Raw genomic sequence first — 20,114 nt, 5'->3', positions numbered from 1 at the left:
TGCAAGCCTTCTAGGGAGACACTGCTGCATCCATCACAAAGTTATAATGAATGAGGAATTCACCTCAGTTGCAGCGTTCATAGAATGGGTTGGGTTGGAAGGGACCTTAAAGATCATCTTGTTCCAAGCTGCCTTGGGCAAGGACACTTCCTATTACTCCAGGTTGCTCAGAGCCCCATCCAGTGTGGCCTTGAACACTTCAGGGATTGGACACCCACAACTCCTCTGGACAACCTGCTCCAGTGCATCACCACCCTCACAGTAAAGTATTTCTTGCTAATATCTAACCCTACTCTCTTTCAAACTGAAGCCATGACCCATGTTCCATCCTACATGCCCTTGCCCTAAGTCTCTCTCCAGCTCTCTTGTAGGCTCCTTGACATACTGGAAAGCTGTATCCCCAGACCCTCCTCTTCTCCAGGCAGAACAACCACAACATTCTGAGCTTGTGTTCATAGGAAAGAATTCCCTGTGATCAATCCCTTCCCCTGGCCTGACCTGGCCTTGCCCCTCAGTGGGACAGAGCAGCCTTTTGGCCAGTGCTAGTGCATGCCCTGAAATCTGCAGGGCTGAGGAGAAGTCACTCAGAAAAGAGAGATGACCACATCAACAGCCAGGGAGTCACAGCTCCTGCTGGAGATCTCATTTGTCCCTGAGTTTGAACTGGGCAGAAGAGGAGGAGGAGGGGAGGAAAGTGAACACACACTCTCAGCTAGTACTGCTCAGAGTTTATTTTCTCTCCACTGCTGAGCTGGGAGCAGCAGCAGCAGCATCCACAGCTGGGATTTCAAAGAGCAAAAATGCACTATACAATCAAGTTTTACACTGCAGGGTGGCAGGGGCAGAGGGCTGGCAGCATCACATATGAGCTTTTCTACAGGAATGGAGACGGAGCTCACGTGCCCACCCTCTCCCTGACGAGCATGGGTGGGCTGCCTGGCAGCACAGGCAGACGTGCTGCACACAGCCCAAGTGGAGCAGCTCTGGGCAAGAGAACCCACGTACAGACATGTTAACTCACTGCATCTGTAATGCTTCCCACTGCCTTTTGAGTTTGTGGGAAAGCCAGCATGCCTGGCACCCCAGGACTGCCAGCTGTGCAGGGAGGAACATGAGACAAGGGGATGCCCCAAGTCACGACTCTGAAATGTTCCTGGGAATGGGATGTAAGCTCCCAGCTTAGGGCATTATGCTTTATGGTGATGCAAATAAACTTATTTTTCCCTCAGAGAAGGTGGGAAAGAGAAATAGAGGCCAAATCCTTAGAAAAAATTAAAAAAAAACAAACAAACAAATAAAAGAACCTAAAATCTGATCTGTCTGCCCAGTTCCCCTTCAGTTCAAGGTTGGCATGGTTTGCTCTCTGCTATGTGGGAAGATTTGCCTCCTATTAACAGATGAGCTAATCAGTTCCCCTCAGCTCTTGAAGCTTTATCAAAGCCAGTTAATCATGTTACTGATGTCTGCCCAGCTCAGAGCTCTCCACTTCTGTCCCCTGCCAACAAAGCAACATATGTGCACAGCACACATGCATAGGGAAAATTTTTTTTCCACTTTCAATTTCTCCAGCAAGAGAACATAGCCTATTGTGCCTGTTGTGCCAACACATGGGTGCTGCCCATCTCTCTTTAACACACTTTCTTCCTGGGGAAATGTGGTAGCTCCAACCAGCATCACATGAAGGAGCAGGATGATCTCTACAGGCCAAGCTCACATCTCATGCTAGCACAGTGGTGGCAACAGTGGGAGGAATTGGTCTTGGCAGGCCCAAGTCCTGTGCTGGAAGGCTGCTGAGGCCAAGAGCATTTGAACCTGGACACCAGGGTGTGCAGTCCAGAATTCTGTCCCTGCCACTGGGTCTGTTTTACTTCTGCACCCAAATTCCACCAGTTGCAGCTCTGTCCTGCTTCTCCTGAGGGCTGGAATGGGGGCTGTTCTATCCTCTGGAATGGCTCTATCCACACATACACATACCTACCAAGTCAAGAAGACTGCCTTTTCCCACTGAGCTTGGGAGGGCTTCTTCTAACTTCATAACAGTGATGCCAGGACCCAGACATGAAGAGATCTTTGGCTCCCTTTTTGCTTCCTTCAGGGTCACTTGAACTGACAAGTTATCTTGTGGCCTGTGCTTGGGTGGACACTGCTCAGGGGCATTTGGAGGTGGCTGGTGCTCACCAGAGTGTTTCAGGAACTGCTGCAGGTATTGGCAGCTATGCCCCTCCAATCTGCAGACCTGCACTGGTCCCAGGGAGACTCTACTGGGGTCAGGCTGACAGCAGCTGCTGTACTCTGCAGGCTTGTGCAGTGTGAGTGAGGCAGCTGCATCCTCAAAGAGCTGCTCTGTACCAACCTGACAAGGACCCCAGGCTGGCCTGTGACCTGGTTTGGACTTGCATCTCCAAGGTGGGCCAAAGAAGGGGAAGCCACTCCTGCCTGGCAGAGAGACTGGGCTGGAGAGCCAAGGAGCTGCGTGTGGAGAGACCCTGCCATGCCCGGTGTGAGGCAGTCCCTAAATTAGCTATTCCAGGAGGAAAGGAGTTTCTATAAAGCCTTACACTCCCCAGCCTCCCCCAGACTTCCCCACCCACTTCTTGCTCTGAAGAGACATCTGCTTCTCTCTGGCGTTTTTGCGGGTCCCTCTGCCACCCCAGCCAAGGAAACACTCTGGCGCTGCCCAGACGAGCTGAGAGAACAGTGAAAAAATGGGCCAAAAAAGCAAAGAGGAGAAAAAGCTGTGGGACTCAATCCAAGCCAAACTGTATGGGCTGGCTCTCCAGGCCATGTCCCACTGCTCTCCAGGGGTGAGTGAGCCGTGGCCGCGGTGTGAGGTACGGTCACCCACCTATACAGACAATGTCCATGAAGCCGTACATTCCATAGCAGATCTGGAAGAGCAGGTCCTGGCGCTGCCACTTGGCTGAAGGACTGAAGGTCGACCAGATGAGCCACGAGATACTGGCGATGAGGAAGAGGGAACCCAGGATGGCCGCTGCTATCTGAACCTTCTCAATGACCGTCAGAGAGATGGCCTGCCACTGTACAGGGAGGGCACAAGAGGAAGGCAGGGAGGGAGGGAGGGAGGACAAAAGAGAAGAGTTAGTTACTTGGAGCACATCACTGTTTTACACCATTGTGGTGGCTTTGGAGATCTCAAAGAGCACCTCTGGGCATAGGTGCTTTTACCCCATCCACATCTGGGATGGAGCGTGGCAGGTGTTCAATAGTGCATTGCCTTGGGTTTCTTGACAACACTGCCAAAGAGGCAATTGAAAGGTGTCCTGCTTCTCACCAGGAAAGCACAGTGACCTGAGTGAGGCAGGATGGATGAAGGCAAGACACCAAAAATGACAGGAGATCTGTGATGGCCATCACAAACCATAAAGCTCAGTTGCTCCCTCAAATAGAAGCCAGGCAACATCCTCATCCAGGAGAGTAAGAGTACCAAAAGAGTAAGTATCTCAGAGAACCAAGCTTTCTTTTGAAGGCCTCATATGAGCTGGCTCTGCGCCACTTTGTGAGATCTGACATGATCACAGCCCTAGGTAGAATCTCACAGTGGCAATGCACATCCCACAGAACATGCTACAAACAACACAAGTTGTGGTCAGGACACCCTGCCTTTAGATGATGACATATTCAGGCTGTGTTCCAAGGTAAACGTCAATGCTTCTTCCTCAGAAAAAGAAAAAAATAGAAATAACTCCTCCAAATCCATTCACTTTGTCAAAGAGCTTTGTATAAGCTACGTTATAAATATCCTAAACCCAGACTCCTCTCTGTCATCCAGCATAAAACCTCCCCACTCAGATTTACACTGCTGAGAAAACTGTCCTATAAAACCAAGAGCAGAAATTGGAGTCTTTAACAAGACTTGGGGACGTGGTCCATAGCATCTCCTGCAAATCAAAAATCACATGTGTAAACAGGCTGAGGAGAGACAGTCTCTCCTGGCATTGAAGTATATAGGCCACCTCTAGCTGTGAGATACATGCCCTTGAAGTCACAGTGGGACTGTCAGGAGGATAAACAAGGATGGACTTCAACCTCCTGCAGGTACAGAGGATTCAGAGGAGTTGAAAATGTTTAGCCTAGATTCAGCCCAAATTCAGTCCCCCTGTGAAGTGACAGTCTGGTGAGATCTCAGTGCCCTGCATGTTGGTCAAACACATCCTAGGACAGCAGGATCACCCATCAAGCCTTGTTCCATCCTTCTGAAGTGCAAGAAGGGAGTTCAAGTACGGGATACCTCTTTAATGCTCAGGCCAGCCAGGAGTTAGCAATGTTTTTTGCAAGGACTTTTGAACCCTGACTGAAGAGTGTGAAGCACAAGAAGTGACTTGTGCTGGTACAGGCACACACAGCACTGCTACCAGGCCAATGACCAAACCCCTGAACTGAATGCACTTCCCTGAAAAGGGCTGCATTTGGAGAGGGACAAACGAGAGCTTCAGCCAGAGGCTGAGGTCTGTGGGTGGCAGTCGAAGGAGATTCCTCTGCCTCTGCCAGCCTTGCTCCTTGGCTTACATCCTGCATGGGCAGACAGCTCTAAAATTGTCTACCATGGATGTGCAGCACCAGTGAGGTGGGCAGTACCAGCTTATTTGGTAGTTGGCCCCAGAAATGGCCACTGAGCTGCTGAACAGAGAGAGAGAGCTTGTTCTCCCCTGAAGCAGGACTGGGCTCAGCTAAACCCAGTCTCTTCCCTGGGCTCAGCTATTCCAGTCCCCTTCCTGCTATCTGCCCCAGCCAAAAGCAAAAACACTTAGCACTGGGGACACTCAGTAAACATTTCATCAGCCCATTTCCATTTTGCCACAGCCTGACCTGCTCCATGCCTCCACCAAATCCACCTGGCCCCTCTGTGCCACTGAGAAGGTCACACAGTGAGCAGCCTGGAAGTCCCAATGCTGCAGGGGTGCTGGAGTCCACAGGAGAGGTGCAATGGTGCAACTCCTCTCCTGACATCAAGCAGAGCAAAGCCCACCCAGCACTCATCACAAATCTGGCTTCTGAGGGTGGGATAAGCAGCTCTGCCATCCTCCCACCAGCTCTCCAGCTTTGTTCTCAACAGCACCATAAGCCAATGAAGGACAAATCTGCAAGAAATGCCATTAGCCCAGAGCTCCAGGACTAAATTCATGTGGTGGGGAGGGAGCTTGGCTGTGTGCATGGGGTTGCAGTTTTGCCCCTGCAGCTTTCCCCAGACCTCATCTCCCATTCCACTGGCTGTGGCTGACTCAGAGGGAATGAGAGTGCTGAGAGCACAGCCTGGGGCTGCGTGCGAAGGCTTCACTGCGGGCCCCGCACACTGACCCGCATGTGCCTGTGCCAGCCAAATCATTCTGCATCATTTCTCTCTCTTGAGGAGGTAATGGACTGGCTCCTCACCATCTGCCTGGCATACTGCAAGGCCTCTGCTAGCAACAGGTCCTTCCAAGGTAGCAATTAGCAGCAAAGGAACTGTTTTCTACAACTAGAAGCCATGTACAACCAACACCATGGCTTTGCAGAGAAAGGGAGGCTTAGGTGTAGCACTAAATACACTGTCAAAGGGGATGGGGCTCAGAGAACAGAAGAGTTACACCTGAGTGCAAAACCTCAGACCCTGCTCCCCTTGGCTGGGAACAGGGAGGCTGAAACACTGGCAAGGACAGTGCCTGACACTGCTCAGCTGGCAGTGGCTGCTGGGAAGTTGACTGTGGTGATAATGAAGAGCCTGGAGTCTGTCAGCTGTGCCAGGGGGTAGGAGGCTCTCCCCCTGCATCTGGCACTAAGTGACAGTGACACACACAGCAGCAGTCCTGACTCTGTTCAGAAGGTGGCACTGGGGTGTGATTACTCTCTGGCAAGGAGGTAAATGGGTCAAAGCTGAACATTGGGGAAAACAGCCAGCATGCAGAAGAATTTAATAATTTCCAGTAAAAAAAAAAAAAAAAAAAGAAGTAATAAATGTTATAAATGTTGTATTTCTTCTCTGTATTTCTCTCTGTATTTCTTCTCTGGCAACCCTGAGAACTGCAGTTTAGTGTCCCGGGTCTAGCTTGAGCCACTAATAACTAGAGTTATTATTTTTCATCTTTTAATTCTATTTTGCTACACATCTTAGTGTATGAGATGGAAGATGTTAGCATGAGACAGAAGATAGAGCCTCTTACCCCCATGAGTGCTCAGACAGAAAGGTCCAAGAGCTGTTCAGAGGTGGAATGTACTGATGAATTTCAGCTGCAGGAGCTGGGCTTGATGTGTCCCTGCGCTGGTAGCCTTAGGAGCTCACCTCAATCACAGCACGGTGTCTTTCAGATTTCATAACAGCCCTTAGAAAATCACCCCTTTTCCCAAGCCCTCTCCATCCTCATTATGGCCAGCAGACCAGGGACTTGGCAGATGACCCTATCATTCTTGGGTCACCAGTAGAGCTGCTCAGCAACTCTGAAGTCCCTCTATTGGCACATCTGAAACCCCCAAAGCTCTTTGTCTGAATGCCTAGCAGCAGACACAGCCCCCTCCCTCCAAATCTCCACTCAAATGTTCAAGATCTAGCAAGATCACAGTAGGTCAAGCAATCCCACTTGTGGGGAGAGACCTAAAGCTGAGCCCTTCTTCCCCCAGCTGATAATGACTCGAGCTCCTGGTAGCCAGTGAGCTGCACTAAAATAAGTGCACCTTTAACAACTCAGCTCACCCAGGTTGTCAGTCAGGGACATGACCTTTAGGCAGGTAGAAAGCTCTGCCAGTGCTGAACAGGGCAGAACTAAGGACTTGGTGGTACCAAAAAGCTTTAAAGGCTCCTGCAGGATAACAGGATCAGCTTTGTGGGCTCCAGACTCACAAAGGCTTCAGAACATGTCCAAGCAGTTCTCTGTGATGGTCTGCCACCCACACTGGAAAAGTGCTCCAACCCTCCAAACCATTCTAGAGAAACTGTCTGGAGCTGTCTGTCCTCGGCTACCACCCCCCTGGGCCAAGTGCTTTGGCACACCACCCATGTCTACAGGTGCAGACCACTCTCTCTCAGACCAGTTTCCCCAGGTTTCCCCATTTTGCACAAATCACAAAGCTCTGCAACCCAGGTGCCTCAGAAAGGGCTTCTTAGGAGCTCAGGTCTGACATTTGTGATGACTTTAGTCAGGGTCCAAGCTGGTACTGCTGCCTTTGAGTATGTCACTTGTTCTTCTGCACTGTTTCATAACCTGCAAGTTGTACTTGACACAAACCTGTTTCCCTGTTTGCTTCAGTGCTTCTGCTTAGAGGTTTGTAAGTGAAAACCTGCTCATGTAACACAGATGAATAATGTCATTACTATAGTATTTAATGCCTGATCTGTATTTCCCTGTCTTTGGCACTTGCAGTCTACAAAGGTTCCCAAGCAGCAGCACAAGCATATCCAAGGCAGATACTACCTGCAGAAGATGTCTATGTCTTACTGCAGCAGCTTGCAAAGAAGTCTCATTTGCTGGAAGAGCCTTCCTGCACTCCCCTGAGAGCTCCTCCATGCCTGCCTCAGGCAGTTCAGTTTATTTTTATTGCTGTATCTGACATGTCCCCTTAATACACATCATTAACATCCTGAGCTGTGCTAGTCAGCAATTTAATTCTCAGACCCAGGGTCACAAGCAAGAGAGGTTTTTCCTAGAAGGTTGGAGAGGATCATTTGCAGCTTAGGTGTGGTTCTCCCCTTGCTGCTGTCCCAAGACCCCAGCCATCAATTAACTTCTGGAGGATGTTTTTTTTTTATAAATTTGCCAAGCAAAATTAAGCTACTGCTTTGGCATAGCTTCCCTGCTGTACACTTACAGATGCTGTGGCTTATTCAGATACTAGAAATGCAGCAAGGAGGAGGGAGGGCCCAGTAGGGCCATGTAATGGAAATGTGCAGCGATGAAAACCCCCCTCCTCCATGTGCCACAGCATCTGGTAAGACTCAGGCTACAGCACCAGCATCCTGGAAAAATCCTGTTGTAACACACAGGCCCTGAAGTCTCTCTTGCAGTGACTGGACCCATTGCTTGCAGGTTGCAGCTGAAGCTCAGCAGGGACCAGCAAAGCTCATGCTCAACAAAACTGATTCAGCAGGCTGGGACAACCAGGACACATCAGTAAACTTGCCTCAAGCTTTTTAACTCAGCATCTCAGGCTAAAGCTCAAACACCCTGTGAGATCAGCTGTTCTTGCAGTTGTGAGTGTTCTGATGAAGAGACCATCAGCTCCTAACAGATCATCACCATGGATAAAATGGAGCCAGAGGAGAACAGAGAGCAGATCCCAACCCCAGCACTGGATAACTGGGGATCTTTGGAGCAGAAACAGCCTGCAATGCAGGAAGAGTTGGAGATAAAAACTGTAAATCAGAGCTGAACTCATCAAGACTGCAGACAGTTGTTGGGAAGGTTGGTTCAAACAGATTTTCTCTTTGCTAAAATGAGAGCATCAGAGTGGATGTGGTTCAGGACTGACTATAAAGGAGGTGTATAGATTAAGTACACTTCAGAGGCCCATCAAGGCAGATACCTACTCCACTATGTATCAGCACCAGGGTGCAGGCAGTATGATCACGTGCTTCTAAACCCCTGTGCCTTCAGGGTCTTTTAAAAATCATGGGCTTAACACAAGTATTACAGTGGAGGGAAGCATTTAAAGCCCTCAAGCCCGTGACTCCTGTCTTGGTGACTGGCAAACTGGAGAGCAGAATGGACTGGTGGATGGATGGATGGATGGATGGATGGATGGATGGATGGATGGATGGATGGATGGATGGACAAAAGCTCTGGATTTCTTAGTTGTTCACAGCTGATGGAAGATTTTTGCTCATTCACTGCCTGACTGCTGCTTGGCAGGACACCTGCTATGTTGCCCAACAACTTTATTCCCCAGTCTCAGCAGGTTAGCACTATTGCTGCTTGAAGACCTTTGCTCTTAAATGCCTGCAATCCAGGGAGTTGGGAGTGGGGTGGGTTAATTTACAGAGATTAATTCTGCCAAAACAGAAGACTAAAGGTCCCTCTCTGGTATGAAGCATCGTAATAGCCTGGAGGCTGGAAGGAGCCTGTGTTAATTATGCATGAACCCGGCTGTAACTTCTCTGCCCACACCATGAGTCTCTAGACACATTTGGCCCATGCTGTGCTTCTAAGCACTCCAAAAAATGTGAAGCAGATGTCAAAATGGGCAGAGAAACATGCAGGTCCCAGGGAACATGTGGGTGTTGGATGTGCTGCTCTGCTCAGACCAATTGGACATGCTTCAGGGAGCCCAGGGTCTGCCAGCTGCCTGGATCTGGCTTCTAGCAGTCTATCAGATACAGGGCACAAGAGAGAGGAAGGCCATGATCTTGGTTAGAATCTAGCCATGCTCAGAGCATCACCCAAATAGGTTATATTGGACAAGGACATGAGGCTTGTGTGGTCCTTGCCTGTATTGTGGCTGGTCTGGAAAAAACAAATGACCTTGACTTCCTACAGCATTTGCCCTTTGAGAACTGTGATTGAGAAATTCAGAGATTTCTTGTAAGAATCAAGCTGGGCCCAAGTTCCAGCAGACTCTGAGAAGAAAGGTCAGGGACTTTGAGATATACTTGTATGTTCAATTGGCCCGTGTTATCCACACATGGAGTGCAGACCAAGCAGAAATGATGCTCCTCCACCCATACTGTCACTTGTTATGGGATACAGTGTTGGGGCATAGTAACTCCTGTGTCTTCTCTGCCTCCTTTTCCCAGTATCTTACCAGATGGTGAGAGCCACTGAGAAATGAGGCATTCACAGTAAGGGGTTCCAGGGGGCCCTGCGTACTGGTAGGAAGTCCTGGCCTGGTGTATCACCACTTCCCACGGGATTTTGCATATTAACGCCAGGGTAGCATCTGCTTCCCAGCAGTGCCTTTGTGCTGGCACCAGACAGGGCACCCAGGCACACAGCTGTAGCTCTACACACTGCATTTATTCCAGGCCAAGTGGTTTTTCACTCCAGTTGCTTCTTCCCATCCTCCAAATTTCCCAGTGCTTCTGTGAGAAGTGCTGTGAAGTCTAAGCCAGCAACGTGAAGGCTCCAAGCCCCGGATCTGCACAGTCCTTTGGGACCCTTGCTCCTGGAGCTGAGCTCTCTAACTCAGCTGTTTCTGCCACCCAGTGTTCATGGCAAAGGCCATCAGATCAGGCCACTCTCCCAGAGTGAGAGAAGTTTGCACAGGCTCTGAAAGTTGTGTATGTGGGGTGGAAGCTTGTCTGTGAGCAGCTCCAACAAATTTTAGTTGAGTGAGGAACAGGAAGAAAGTCACTGACCCATTGCCCTGAGCCACCTGAAAGTGCAGAGTGTTTGAAGTCATTCATTAAAGGTGGTTCTGGGGACACAAAGGCTCACAAATTTGTACTCACAAACCTTCAGTGCTGCTCAGCATTGCATCCCCAATCTGAGATGCAGGAAGCATTAGGGCACTCATGGAGCAGCTTTCCAGAAATAAACAAAAGCTGCTTTGTCCACATCTCCCCTCCTGTGTTTCAATCTGCTCTCAGTTACTAGAGCCAAGAAATTAAAACATTCTGGGTCTGAGGCTTGGGATGAAACTACTGATGTGTCCAGCCCATGGCTCATGGAAAATTGAGTCAGAAGCTCTAGGGATTCTCAGAGAGCAGGCAGGTTTTTCCTTCCCCCTCAGCAAAGTTTCCCCATGATATCCCCCTAATTTCAGTACTTCATTTAAGTCTGGAGTCCTAATAGGTTGTCCCTGTTTCCTCAATGTGGTAAGTGACCTCAGGCCTAGAAAAAACCACACAGAGATTGCAGTTTGAAGGAGAGAGCAAGAGTTTGCATTCCTCCACTCCTCTGTACAACTGGGCACCATCACCAGCACTGCCCTTGCCTCCTGGGAGAGAGTGACCCACAGAGGGCCAGGCACTGGACAGACCAAAATCCCTACAGACGTGACCCTGGTCTCTAAACCACTGTAATGCCCCTCCAGTCCAGATGATGCTGATTAAGAAGAAGTGCCTGGATGTAATGTGCTTCCTTATGGCCGAGGCACTAATGATGCTCAGCAAAGGCAAGCAGTAATTAATGCATCTTCAGGCATTGCCCCCACAATAAATCAATAGCTATTAAGGATAATTTATCCAATTTTTAATAGTCACACAGATTTCCCCATTCTGAATCCTGATTTAAAATCACCAGTCTGTACTGTGACTTATTCACTACAATGCTTTTCAGATAAGAATGTGAGTCCTTGGATGACTTTCACAGACACATCAAGATGTGCTTTACCTGTTGTGTGCACATCTGCAGAAGTCCATCAAGAATCAGGCTTGAAGAGACCAGAGCATCAGAGTCAACACCTCCCGTGCCGTGTCATGATTGTGTGAGAGCAGTAGAGTGAAAAAGGGGGTGAGATCAGAGAGGAGAGCGCTAAGAACCCTCCATCTGCCTCCACCATCCCTCACGCCAACACAGCGGAGTCTCAGCAGGAGGAGATCAGGATTAATGGCACAACCATAAACACGTGGAGTCTCGACTGCTCAGTCACAGACTGTGTGTTTTGTTGCAGTAAATCCCACAATGGCACAGTCCTTGCCTGGCCCTGGAGGCAGGCACACCTGGGATCTCCTATGGATGAACACATTTGAATGGCTGTGAGGTGTTAAAGCACTATTGTGGAAGTTTCAACAGGAGGCAAGTGAATATAGGAATTGCCAAGGAGAGAAAGAGCAGACTCCCAAGGGATGCTCCCAGAACCACTGAGCAGAACATGGGGTCTCTTTGGACCAGCCCTTGGCAATCCTTTCTAAATGTCTTAGACATAGGAATCCCTGTGCACAGGGAAGAAAAACCCACACAGGTAAAATCCACTTGCTCCCAGAAACAAAAATTGAAACAAGAATAAATAGACTTTGAAATGTCTCTAGTACCTTTACCTGCAGAGGGTTCTTTGTGCTTATGGCAATGACGTGATACTTGTAGTAACACAGCTCACAGCTCCAGCAGCCTCTCTCGCTAATCCATTTGATCAGACATGGCTGGTGCGTGCACTTCACAGATCCATCGCATCGACACGGGCTCAGCAACTCCCCCTGAAACAGACAGACAGACAGACAGACAGCATCAGCGAGGCTCCCCTCCTTCCACAGCACGGCACAGCACACGTGGCAGGCATGGCAGAAGCTCCCTTATCCACCATTTGAGCTTTCTTCCTTTTTTACCTGGTTTGGCTCAGGCAATCATGCTGCTTCCATCCCTTTTTCCCTCTAATAATGCTTGGCTGATGTGAATGAGATGTCAGGGATGTAATAGTCTCAAATACTGGGTTCTTACATGCCTTGTCACCACTGAAGGAAAAGCTGGATAAGCACAACTCTTACCACTCCAGAGGACCCACACTGACCCCAACCAGCTCTGTTGGCAACCAGACACCACCAGTTCATTGCTCAGGTTTTTGTCTCTGCTACCTATTTTAGAAAGTGAGGTTGGTGGTGGTGATAAGTTCTGAGACAGCCTCTGCTGCAGGCTGATGTCCTACTCAGACCCAGGGAGCTTCGTCAAGCCCAGGCAAGGAAAATGTTCTCAAATTTCTCTCCCACACCTTCCAACATCCCAGCCAGTCATATTGATGAACTACAGGGCTGGCTATTTGCACCCTAGAAGCAAGCAAGATGGAGAACAAATTGTGTTCTGCCCTATGACTCAGACAGTTAGAGTGGTGGCTGAAACACTGAACTTCCTGGCTCATCCCCTTGTTTCTGGTGCAGCTTTTAACAGGGTATCCATGAGCGCCCCATATTATTCTGATCTATCATCTGCTATCATCCTGTTCACCACAAGACTAAAATCCTCTGTGCACACAAGCTCAGGAGCCCTTTACAGTTGTTTGTAATTGCTTATTTAGGTTAGGAGAGAGCCATTACATTTTACTCCTCACTGTTTAGTGTTTAAAAGCCATATTATAGATTCCAGTTGTCTCTTTAGCTGCGCTCCAAGATTAAAAAGCTTTTAAAGGCAGAATATCTATGGGATAGGGAAGGTTGAATCATACTTTCAGCACTGGGGAGAAGATATTTGCTCTTACAGCCCAGATCAGCCTCATCACTAGCCTGCTGGAGCACCAGGATAACAGACCCTGGCACTGAACACTGCTGGATATGGTAAAAGACATCCATTCCAACTGCCTCAGGTTATGAACCAGATCCTGCTCTTGCTAACCCTGGTGGGAAACTGTCTCAGCTTCTAGGTCACTACATCAGGTCTCAGAACCTAAGGAACTGAGGACCACACTGGGCAAGAGTGATACTTCTTTTTACAAAACCTAATGCAAACATGTTGATAGTTTCATTTGTTTCAGCTAGATCACCTAAAAATGTCATCTTTGATGAAATTTTAGCAAAACTGTAAACAACTGTTTATGTTACAAACCCATCCTTGGCTATACTTGTTACTGGTTTTCATTATATATTGGAGGGGATACAAAGGGAGAGGGGGAGCAAGGAGAGTTGTAGGCTCCATGAACCTTTTCCACCTGGCAAGGGGTGACATAACAAACCAGAAGAAGGGAAGCAGGGAAGGATTACATGGGAGAAAGGTGCACGTGGGAATGAGCACTGACATCTGGCACTCAAACTCCCCACGTGAGGTTCAATTTGAGGGGGCTCAGGTTTGGCTGTGCATGTTTGTGCCCTTGGCTGAGACTGGGGTGGGACATCACCAGAGTGATTAGCAGCCCAGAAGAGCAGGTACTGCCAGACAGGATGCAAAAGGGGAGGGACCAGAACTTGGCACAACTCCTCTGCTTCCCCACTCACCAAACCTCTTCCACACCAAGAGCCAGCCTGGTACAAGGACCACTGCTCTGTGCCTCTGGTCTGCCCTTCTCATGTCAGTCCCTGGTGCCTTATTTTGTCAACAGTTTTGTCCCTCAGCACACAAATGAGGCCCTAGCAGTAAGGAGGTCATGCAGAAACCTCCCAGATCTGCAGCATCCCTGCCTTTCCACCTCACTGCACAGCAGGGTCTCTTACAGGGCTCAAAATGGTGAGTGCAGGACCTGGGCTTTGTCTAACGAGCAGCTGGAGGCATCGATGATGAGGGATCAGGAATGGAGCAGGATGGAGCAGGAACTAAGAGCAACAACCTCCAGGCAAAGGCAGAGGGGAAAAGCTGCAGCTACAGCCTGGACTCATGTTGGCTTCTGGGACTCTGTAATAAATGAGTCTCTGATATCTGAGCTTCTCTCTTCAGAGCCAAGAGATGTTCACAGATGTCCGACAGCACCATGGGGACCCAGTCTCCCTCCCTAACTGTGATGCTCAAACACACAGTCCTGCCAGCTCCTGCAACCTCAGGATTCAGCTGTGGAGATGAATCCCCCAGTAACTTGATTTTAGCAAATCTAGCAAAAACTCAATTTATCACATTTTCTCCAGCCGTCTGAAATATTACATCCTTGTATGTGGCACACAGCTATTTTTGCATCCTGTGAAGCCCAATTCTATCCACAGCAGGCATTTGTAAAACACTGCCACATGCACACACATGCACATGCACTCCTGTACCAGCAGAAAAACAAACATCAGGGGCATATTAAAGGAATAAATCCTTTGTACAGCAAAGGAGAAGGAGTCTCATTGCTGGCTGTACAGAGAGCTCAGGAACAGACCATTGGCTGTGATACACAGGAAGGGTTTTCTATACAGAGTCCTCTGATGCTAAAAGCTACAGGAACACAAAAGCAATCCCAAAGTGAGACAAAAATCACAACAATTAGAGATGGAAATTAAATCCCTAACATCCATTTTTGCAGGTATGTAGAAGACAGGTCTGCACAACATATTCTCCAGTGCTCAAACAATTCCTACCAAATCCCTTTGGGGACTGCTCTCCAAAAACCCTTTGAAGGGTTTCAAAGGTTTTTTTATTTCCCTATTTCACAACATTTATTTTTGCAACTTCCCATTGTAGAGTTATATCCCATCACTGGGATGAGTCTAAGCAGCATTTTTCCTTTGTCAGTAACTAGTGGAGAAATGCTTCCCAACTGCAAGCTTCCTCCTCAGTTTGCTCACTACCATCTTGCTCTTCTGAAACACTGAAGTGTGCTTTGGACTCAGGGCACCTGCCTTTTTTTTCTTTTTCTTTTTCTCTTTTTTTTTTTTTGCTGTTATCCAAGTCTAAATTAGGAAAAAACAGAGTTAACAAAAAGGGAAAGGTGCTCTGGCTCAGCCCCAACCATTTCAAACATATGCATGAAATGCTCTTCCCTACTTCTGGAAAGAGTAATTTACTGATCAATTATATATATAATATTCTTCCCTATCTCTCAGTATGATGGGAGCTTGTCTCAAGGAGCAGCAAGGGCAAGGCCAGGCTGAACTGGCTTTACCCTGAGGAGGACAATACTGCTGGAGATGCACCAGTAGTGCAGGTCTGCTCCAGCTCTGTCCTTTCTGTCTGAACTCCCAATCTGTCCCCTGCAATATGTCAAAGTGGTTAATGATTATCTGGCCCCTGCTATTTAAAGCCTACTGGCAGGAGTGCTGAGAAAGGATGGGAAAAAAAATTATTGCCAGTGCGTGCTTGTGGTGCTTGGTATATCCAGGGAGAAAATAACCACGTCAGGAGCAGCGTCAGCCCTGTTGAGTGGTGGTGGCAGAGTTCTGCCTGGCTTTTATCTGTCATTTATCAGTGCTGGGAGCCCATCCACAGCTGCAGCTGCTCACCCACCAGCAGGCAGACATGGGATGTGTTTCCCAGGCCTGTTCTTTTAACTGCAAATTAAGTACAGCAAATTTGCCCACCCAGTCTCCTTTAAACAGGGCAGGGCTGGGGATGATGGTGTCACTGGGCCAGGATGTGGTTGGTCTCCTGGGTTGGCCCAGCTGTGCTCACCATGTCTGGTGCCTGGGCTGCTCCTGAGCACCAGCTCAGCTGGAAAGAGCCATGTTACCAACATCCTACTATCACAACCATTAAAGCAAACATTTTGAAAGCCAGTGCAAGCTGTACAGAAAATCAAGACAGCTGATGTTGATCTTAAGACCTGCAGTTTTTCCTTTACCAGTGCATTTTTCCAGCTCAGGTAGGCAAAGTAGCAAAAGCATCAGTCAGAGGAGCAGTGCCCTGGGCCGGAGCAGGTCAATGAGGAGACTCTGGAGGAGTTGTCCCATCACAAGGGCTGCCATCTCTCTCTGGGAGCATACATGCAGCTGCTGCTGCTGCTCACAGATCTGCATGCATGCATCTGACTGCTAGCATTTATCTGAGTTTGTCTTGTTTGCAAAAGGAAGCCAGGGTCATTTAATTTCAGGTCCTCAGCTGTGTCTCCTAAACATACTTAAATCTTCCCATTGAGTTTAAATGCAATGGGAAGTTTTATTACAGCAAATAAATGCCAAATTATTTCTATATTAGGAACATAATTACAGACAAATTAAGTAAAATGGCAAAGAGAAGTCCATTGTTATACAGCTGGTAAACTTCAATAAACATGTACTAATGACCACTCCATCTTCACACACTTACAAGAGTTGCCCTTCCATCCTTTTGAACTAAACACGTTGTTACCAGCATCTCAAATGCTTCCCCATGCATGCAAACCCTGTGCCAGCCAGCAACAGGCAACAAGGGACATGGAACAGGTATCTATGTGTATGTGTGTGTACACATATGTGTTATATTGCATGAAATTCTCCAGCACTGGGGCAAATTGACACAGTGTGGACCCAGAGAGAAGTGGAGCTAGGTCTCCTGTGGTGCCAGGACAGGACAGGACATGGTTATGTATGGTGAGATGGCATTTCCCCAGGCACCTCAGCAGAGCTGGGTGCTGTGAGTACCCCCATCCCAACAGGAAGAGAAAATGCAGCCCTATAAAGGAGAAAAATCCAGCTCTGAACAATTGTTTCTGTTGCCTAGCTCTGATTTTATTAAGTCTGTGACTGCCTGGCTGAAGCCTCTGGTGTGTGCTCTTGGCCTGGCAGCTCCCTGGGTCAGGATCATGTCTCTGCAGGGCTCAGCTGTGGCAGAGGTGTGGGCAGAGGTGTGGGCCCCTCTCCAGGATTCCTCAGCTTCTTGGCAGTATGAATGAGCAGCCACAGCTGGGCATGTCAGGCAGGGGGCTCTGAGATGGGTGTGGTGGGGGCACAGCTCTGCTTTTTCATGGTTTTCAATGGGCATTAGCTGTTCTGTGTGCTTCAGGCATCTCTGCCTACAGGCTGGGTATGAGCAGACAGGGATCTCAGTTTTAGTGCACCCAGCAAAACCATCACACACCCCTCTGGGACCACCAGGAGTATTTTGGTGATGTCTGGGAGTGTGGGCGCTGGTTGGGAAAGGGATGTGTCTCACAAGGTCCTGAGCCAAAACCCCACATTTGTTCCAGTGAGTCTTGTCTGAAAAGCCATCACATCTGCAGAGCTCCCAATGCTCCAAAAACAACACAAATTGCCTTTCCACCCACAGAGGCTGCTGCTGTGGCACCTGTGAGGAGTGCTGGGGCTGCCACGCTGCTCAGGCTTTGTCTGCACCTCTCTGATGAAAACATGAAAGACTGTAGCCACAGCTACAAGGAGGGCAGGGTGGGACCTGCTTTGCATCTTCCTTCTGCTGGAAAACTCATCCCACCACTGTCACAAGAGGCATGACTTCCCAGCTGAGCAGCTGATGCCCACAGCCTCTGGCTTCACCATGGACCAGGGAAATTTTAAGTTTTCTCTGCTCTTTCCCGTCTGCAGTGTTTTGTGCTTGTCACCACTGCTGAGACAGACAATGACAGAGGTGTCAGCTCAGAATTTGGGAGTGGGATGGAGAAGTGGGAAGGAAGACTTTCCATTTTCTGAGCGTTACCATTCTCCCTGGGGACTCTTCTGTCAATGCAGAACTGAGGGACCATCACCTCATCTGGCTGCTCATCAGGGTAGGAACAAAGCTTGCCCATGTTTTAAGTCAAAACATGTTTTTTTTGGTTGAAGCAGATGACTCAAGAGTCTCAGCTGTGCTGCAGGCAGACAGTGGGTCAAATCCCCATGCCCAACAACAAATACCCATGCCCAACAACAGTGCAGGGATGTGGGGGAGAGGCATCTGACAGAGGCACCTGAGGTCCCTTCTCAAGGCTGTTCAGCAGAGAACAGGAAAGTCCCAAGAGGGCCCTGAGCTGCAGTGGCTGCCCTCTTTACCAAATTGCTCTGCTCCTACTTTGCCACCTCTGAGCAAGATGTTCCAAAGCAAGACCTCTCATGGCACTGTTCCTGTGCCCCCAGGGGATCCCCACTGCCTATTAACAGGGATGGGTGCCACATCAGAGAGGCCTGAGGGCAACCTCTGTACTCCACCTTCCCACAGGGTAAGCAATGGTGCCACACACTCAGCCAGGCAGGAGCAGGGATGGGTTTCCTCTGCACTCAGATCATCTCTCAGCTCTGCCAAGGAACAGGAAAGAGGATGCCTTGTCTTCCTCCCTTAATTGCTAAAACCTTAAAGAATTCTGCAGGGCAGGAGGTGGGAGAGAGAAATGAAGACAAGGAATAAAATCTCATTAAGAAAAGAAAGAAGAAGGAAGAGGCTTGAGAAGTCCTGGGTGCAGAAAGCCCAGCGCATTGGAGAGGCGGCTGTGGCTCACTCAGCCAGGAGCCTTTGCTGTGGTGACTCATCCTGGGAGCAGTCTGGAGTGGTGGCTCTGCCCTCGCTCCTTCACTGATTTCCAGAGCTAGGTGACTGAACACAGCTCCACTGAGCCTAATGTGATCTGTCAGGGAGCTGGGGCACATTTGCCTTGGTAACAGAAGAGAAAACGGGCAAGTTGCAGAGTTTAATATAAAATATTTGGACATGACCCAACCCCTTTTCACTATAAAAAAGGAAAAAAAAGGACTTAATCTAGGCTAGGGCTGTTTCAGTATTTATCTGACAGCAACTTGGTCATGTGTTTCCCCACAGCCTGCTACTACATCTCTGGGTGCTTCTTTGCCACCACCAGTAAAGACCAAAGGGAGTTGGTTTGGGAAGGTCTGGGTGTCTCATGGCTTAACACCAATTTCCTTCAAAGCAGCAGAAAAAATGCGTTTTTGTGGGAAACAGAGAATCACAGGGCATTTTATGTGCAATGAGCTATGGAGTACTTTAACACCTGGTTTCAGGCCAGTGAAAGGTGAAGGGCAGAGAGCCATTCAATTTAAGTCCCACTTGGCCAGGGAAGGGAGACAGCATGAAAAGGGATGCTGGGGATTGGTTCTCACCTGAGTCCACCACTGCAGGGCAAATGAGAGGGAAGGGCAGTCCCTAAGGGTCCTCTTAACTGAGAGGAAAGATGCTGAACTCCATCTGTGTGTGCAGGTCTTGCCAAGACAGGCCCTCCTCGGAGGAGATTCCTCTGAACAGGAATCTTGACCCATCAGTTTTCCTCAGAGCAAATAAGCAAATGAGAGCAAATCAGAACAAGGCAGTCCTCAGTGCAAATCAGCAAACACAGGGACCAGCAAGCACTCCTGCCATGTTGTTGTTGCCACCAGCAAACCCATGACAAAGTAGCTGAAACTGATCCTGAAAAATTATTCCACTAGAACAAAGTTGAACTTTACCTGAAATACAGAATAAGGAATCAGGAATTAATTATTAATAGCCCAAGGAGCAGAGAGGTTACAGAATATGATATTTATTTGCTTTTCTCTCTACAGAAGGATTTTCACAAGCAAAATTACTTGACTTATGTGTTCTACAGCCCACTTCATCCTAATGTCACTGAACATGTTTTTGACTAGCTGATTTAAGTAATTCTTACTAAATGTTGCTTGGTTGCAAGGAATCAAAAGGCAAGTGTCTCAAATATCTCCTGCTGTGCCTCATCAGGTGTGATAATAGCACCGATTAAGTGAAGAGCCTTTAGTGCATGGAAGTCACAGTGCTGCACATGTGAAAGCAAGGTACCTGAACACCCCTGAGCACTTGGGTGTTGCACTGAGTTCAGCTCCAGACTCATCCTGAATACAGAGTGGAGCCATTTCAGCATCCCAGAGAAGAAATGTCATGACCTGTAGCTCCTGGGCTTTCACCCAAGGTACTGAGGGCTTTAAGCTTCTGGAGATTTAGCACAGACCCCAACCCTTTCATGAGGTAGTTACTTCTGAAAAAGAAATCCACTGT

The 20,114-nt window shown here is 48.5% G+C and overlaps 1 protein-coding gene across 2 annotated transcripts in view; it reads right to left on the bottom strand.

The window, feature by feature from the left end:
* The window catches only part of MARCHF4 (membrane associated ring-CH-type finger 4), a 106,481-nt gene that overhangs the window by 23,895 nt on the left and 62,472 nt on the right, over window positions 1-20,114 (bottom strand). The window contains exons 2-3 of one of the 2 annotated variants that reach the window (XM_077181590.1): window positions 11,897-12,058; window positions 2,846-3,038 (exon numbers count right to left, since the gene is read on the bottom strand). In XM_077181590.1, coding sequence (XP_077037705.1) covers window positions 2,846-3,038; window positions 11,897-12,058 — 355 coding nt within the window. The remainder of the gene's footprint in view (window positions 1-2,845; window positions 3,039-11,896; window positions 12,059-20,114) is intronic. The other variant, XM_054636467.2, reaches the window with a different exon arrangement.

This window comes from Agelaius phoeniceus, chromosome 7, assembly GCF_051311805.1.
Source record: "Agelaius phoeniceus isolate bAgePho1 chromosome 7, bAgePho1.hap1, whole genome shotgun sequence".
NCBI classification, from domain to species: Eukaryota; Metazoa; Chordata; class Aves; order Passeriformes; family Icteridae; genus Agelaius; species Agelaius phoeniceus.
Note: the sequence above shows the minus strand (reverse complement) of the source record. Positions and strands in the feature narration are given on the sequence as shown.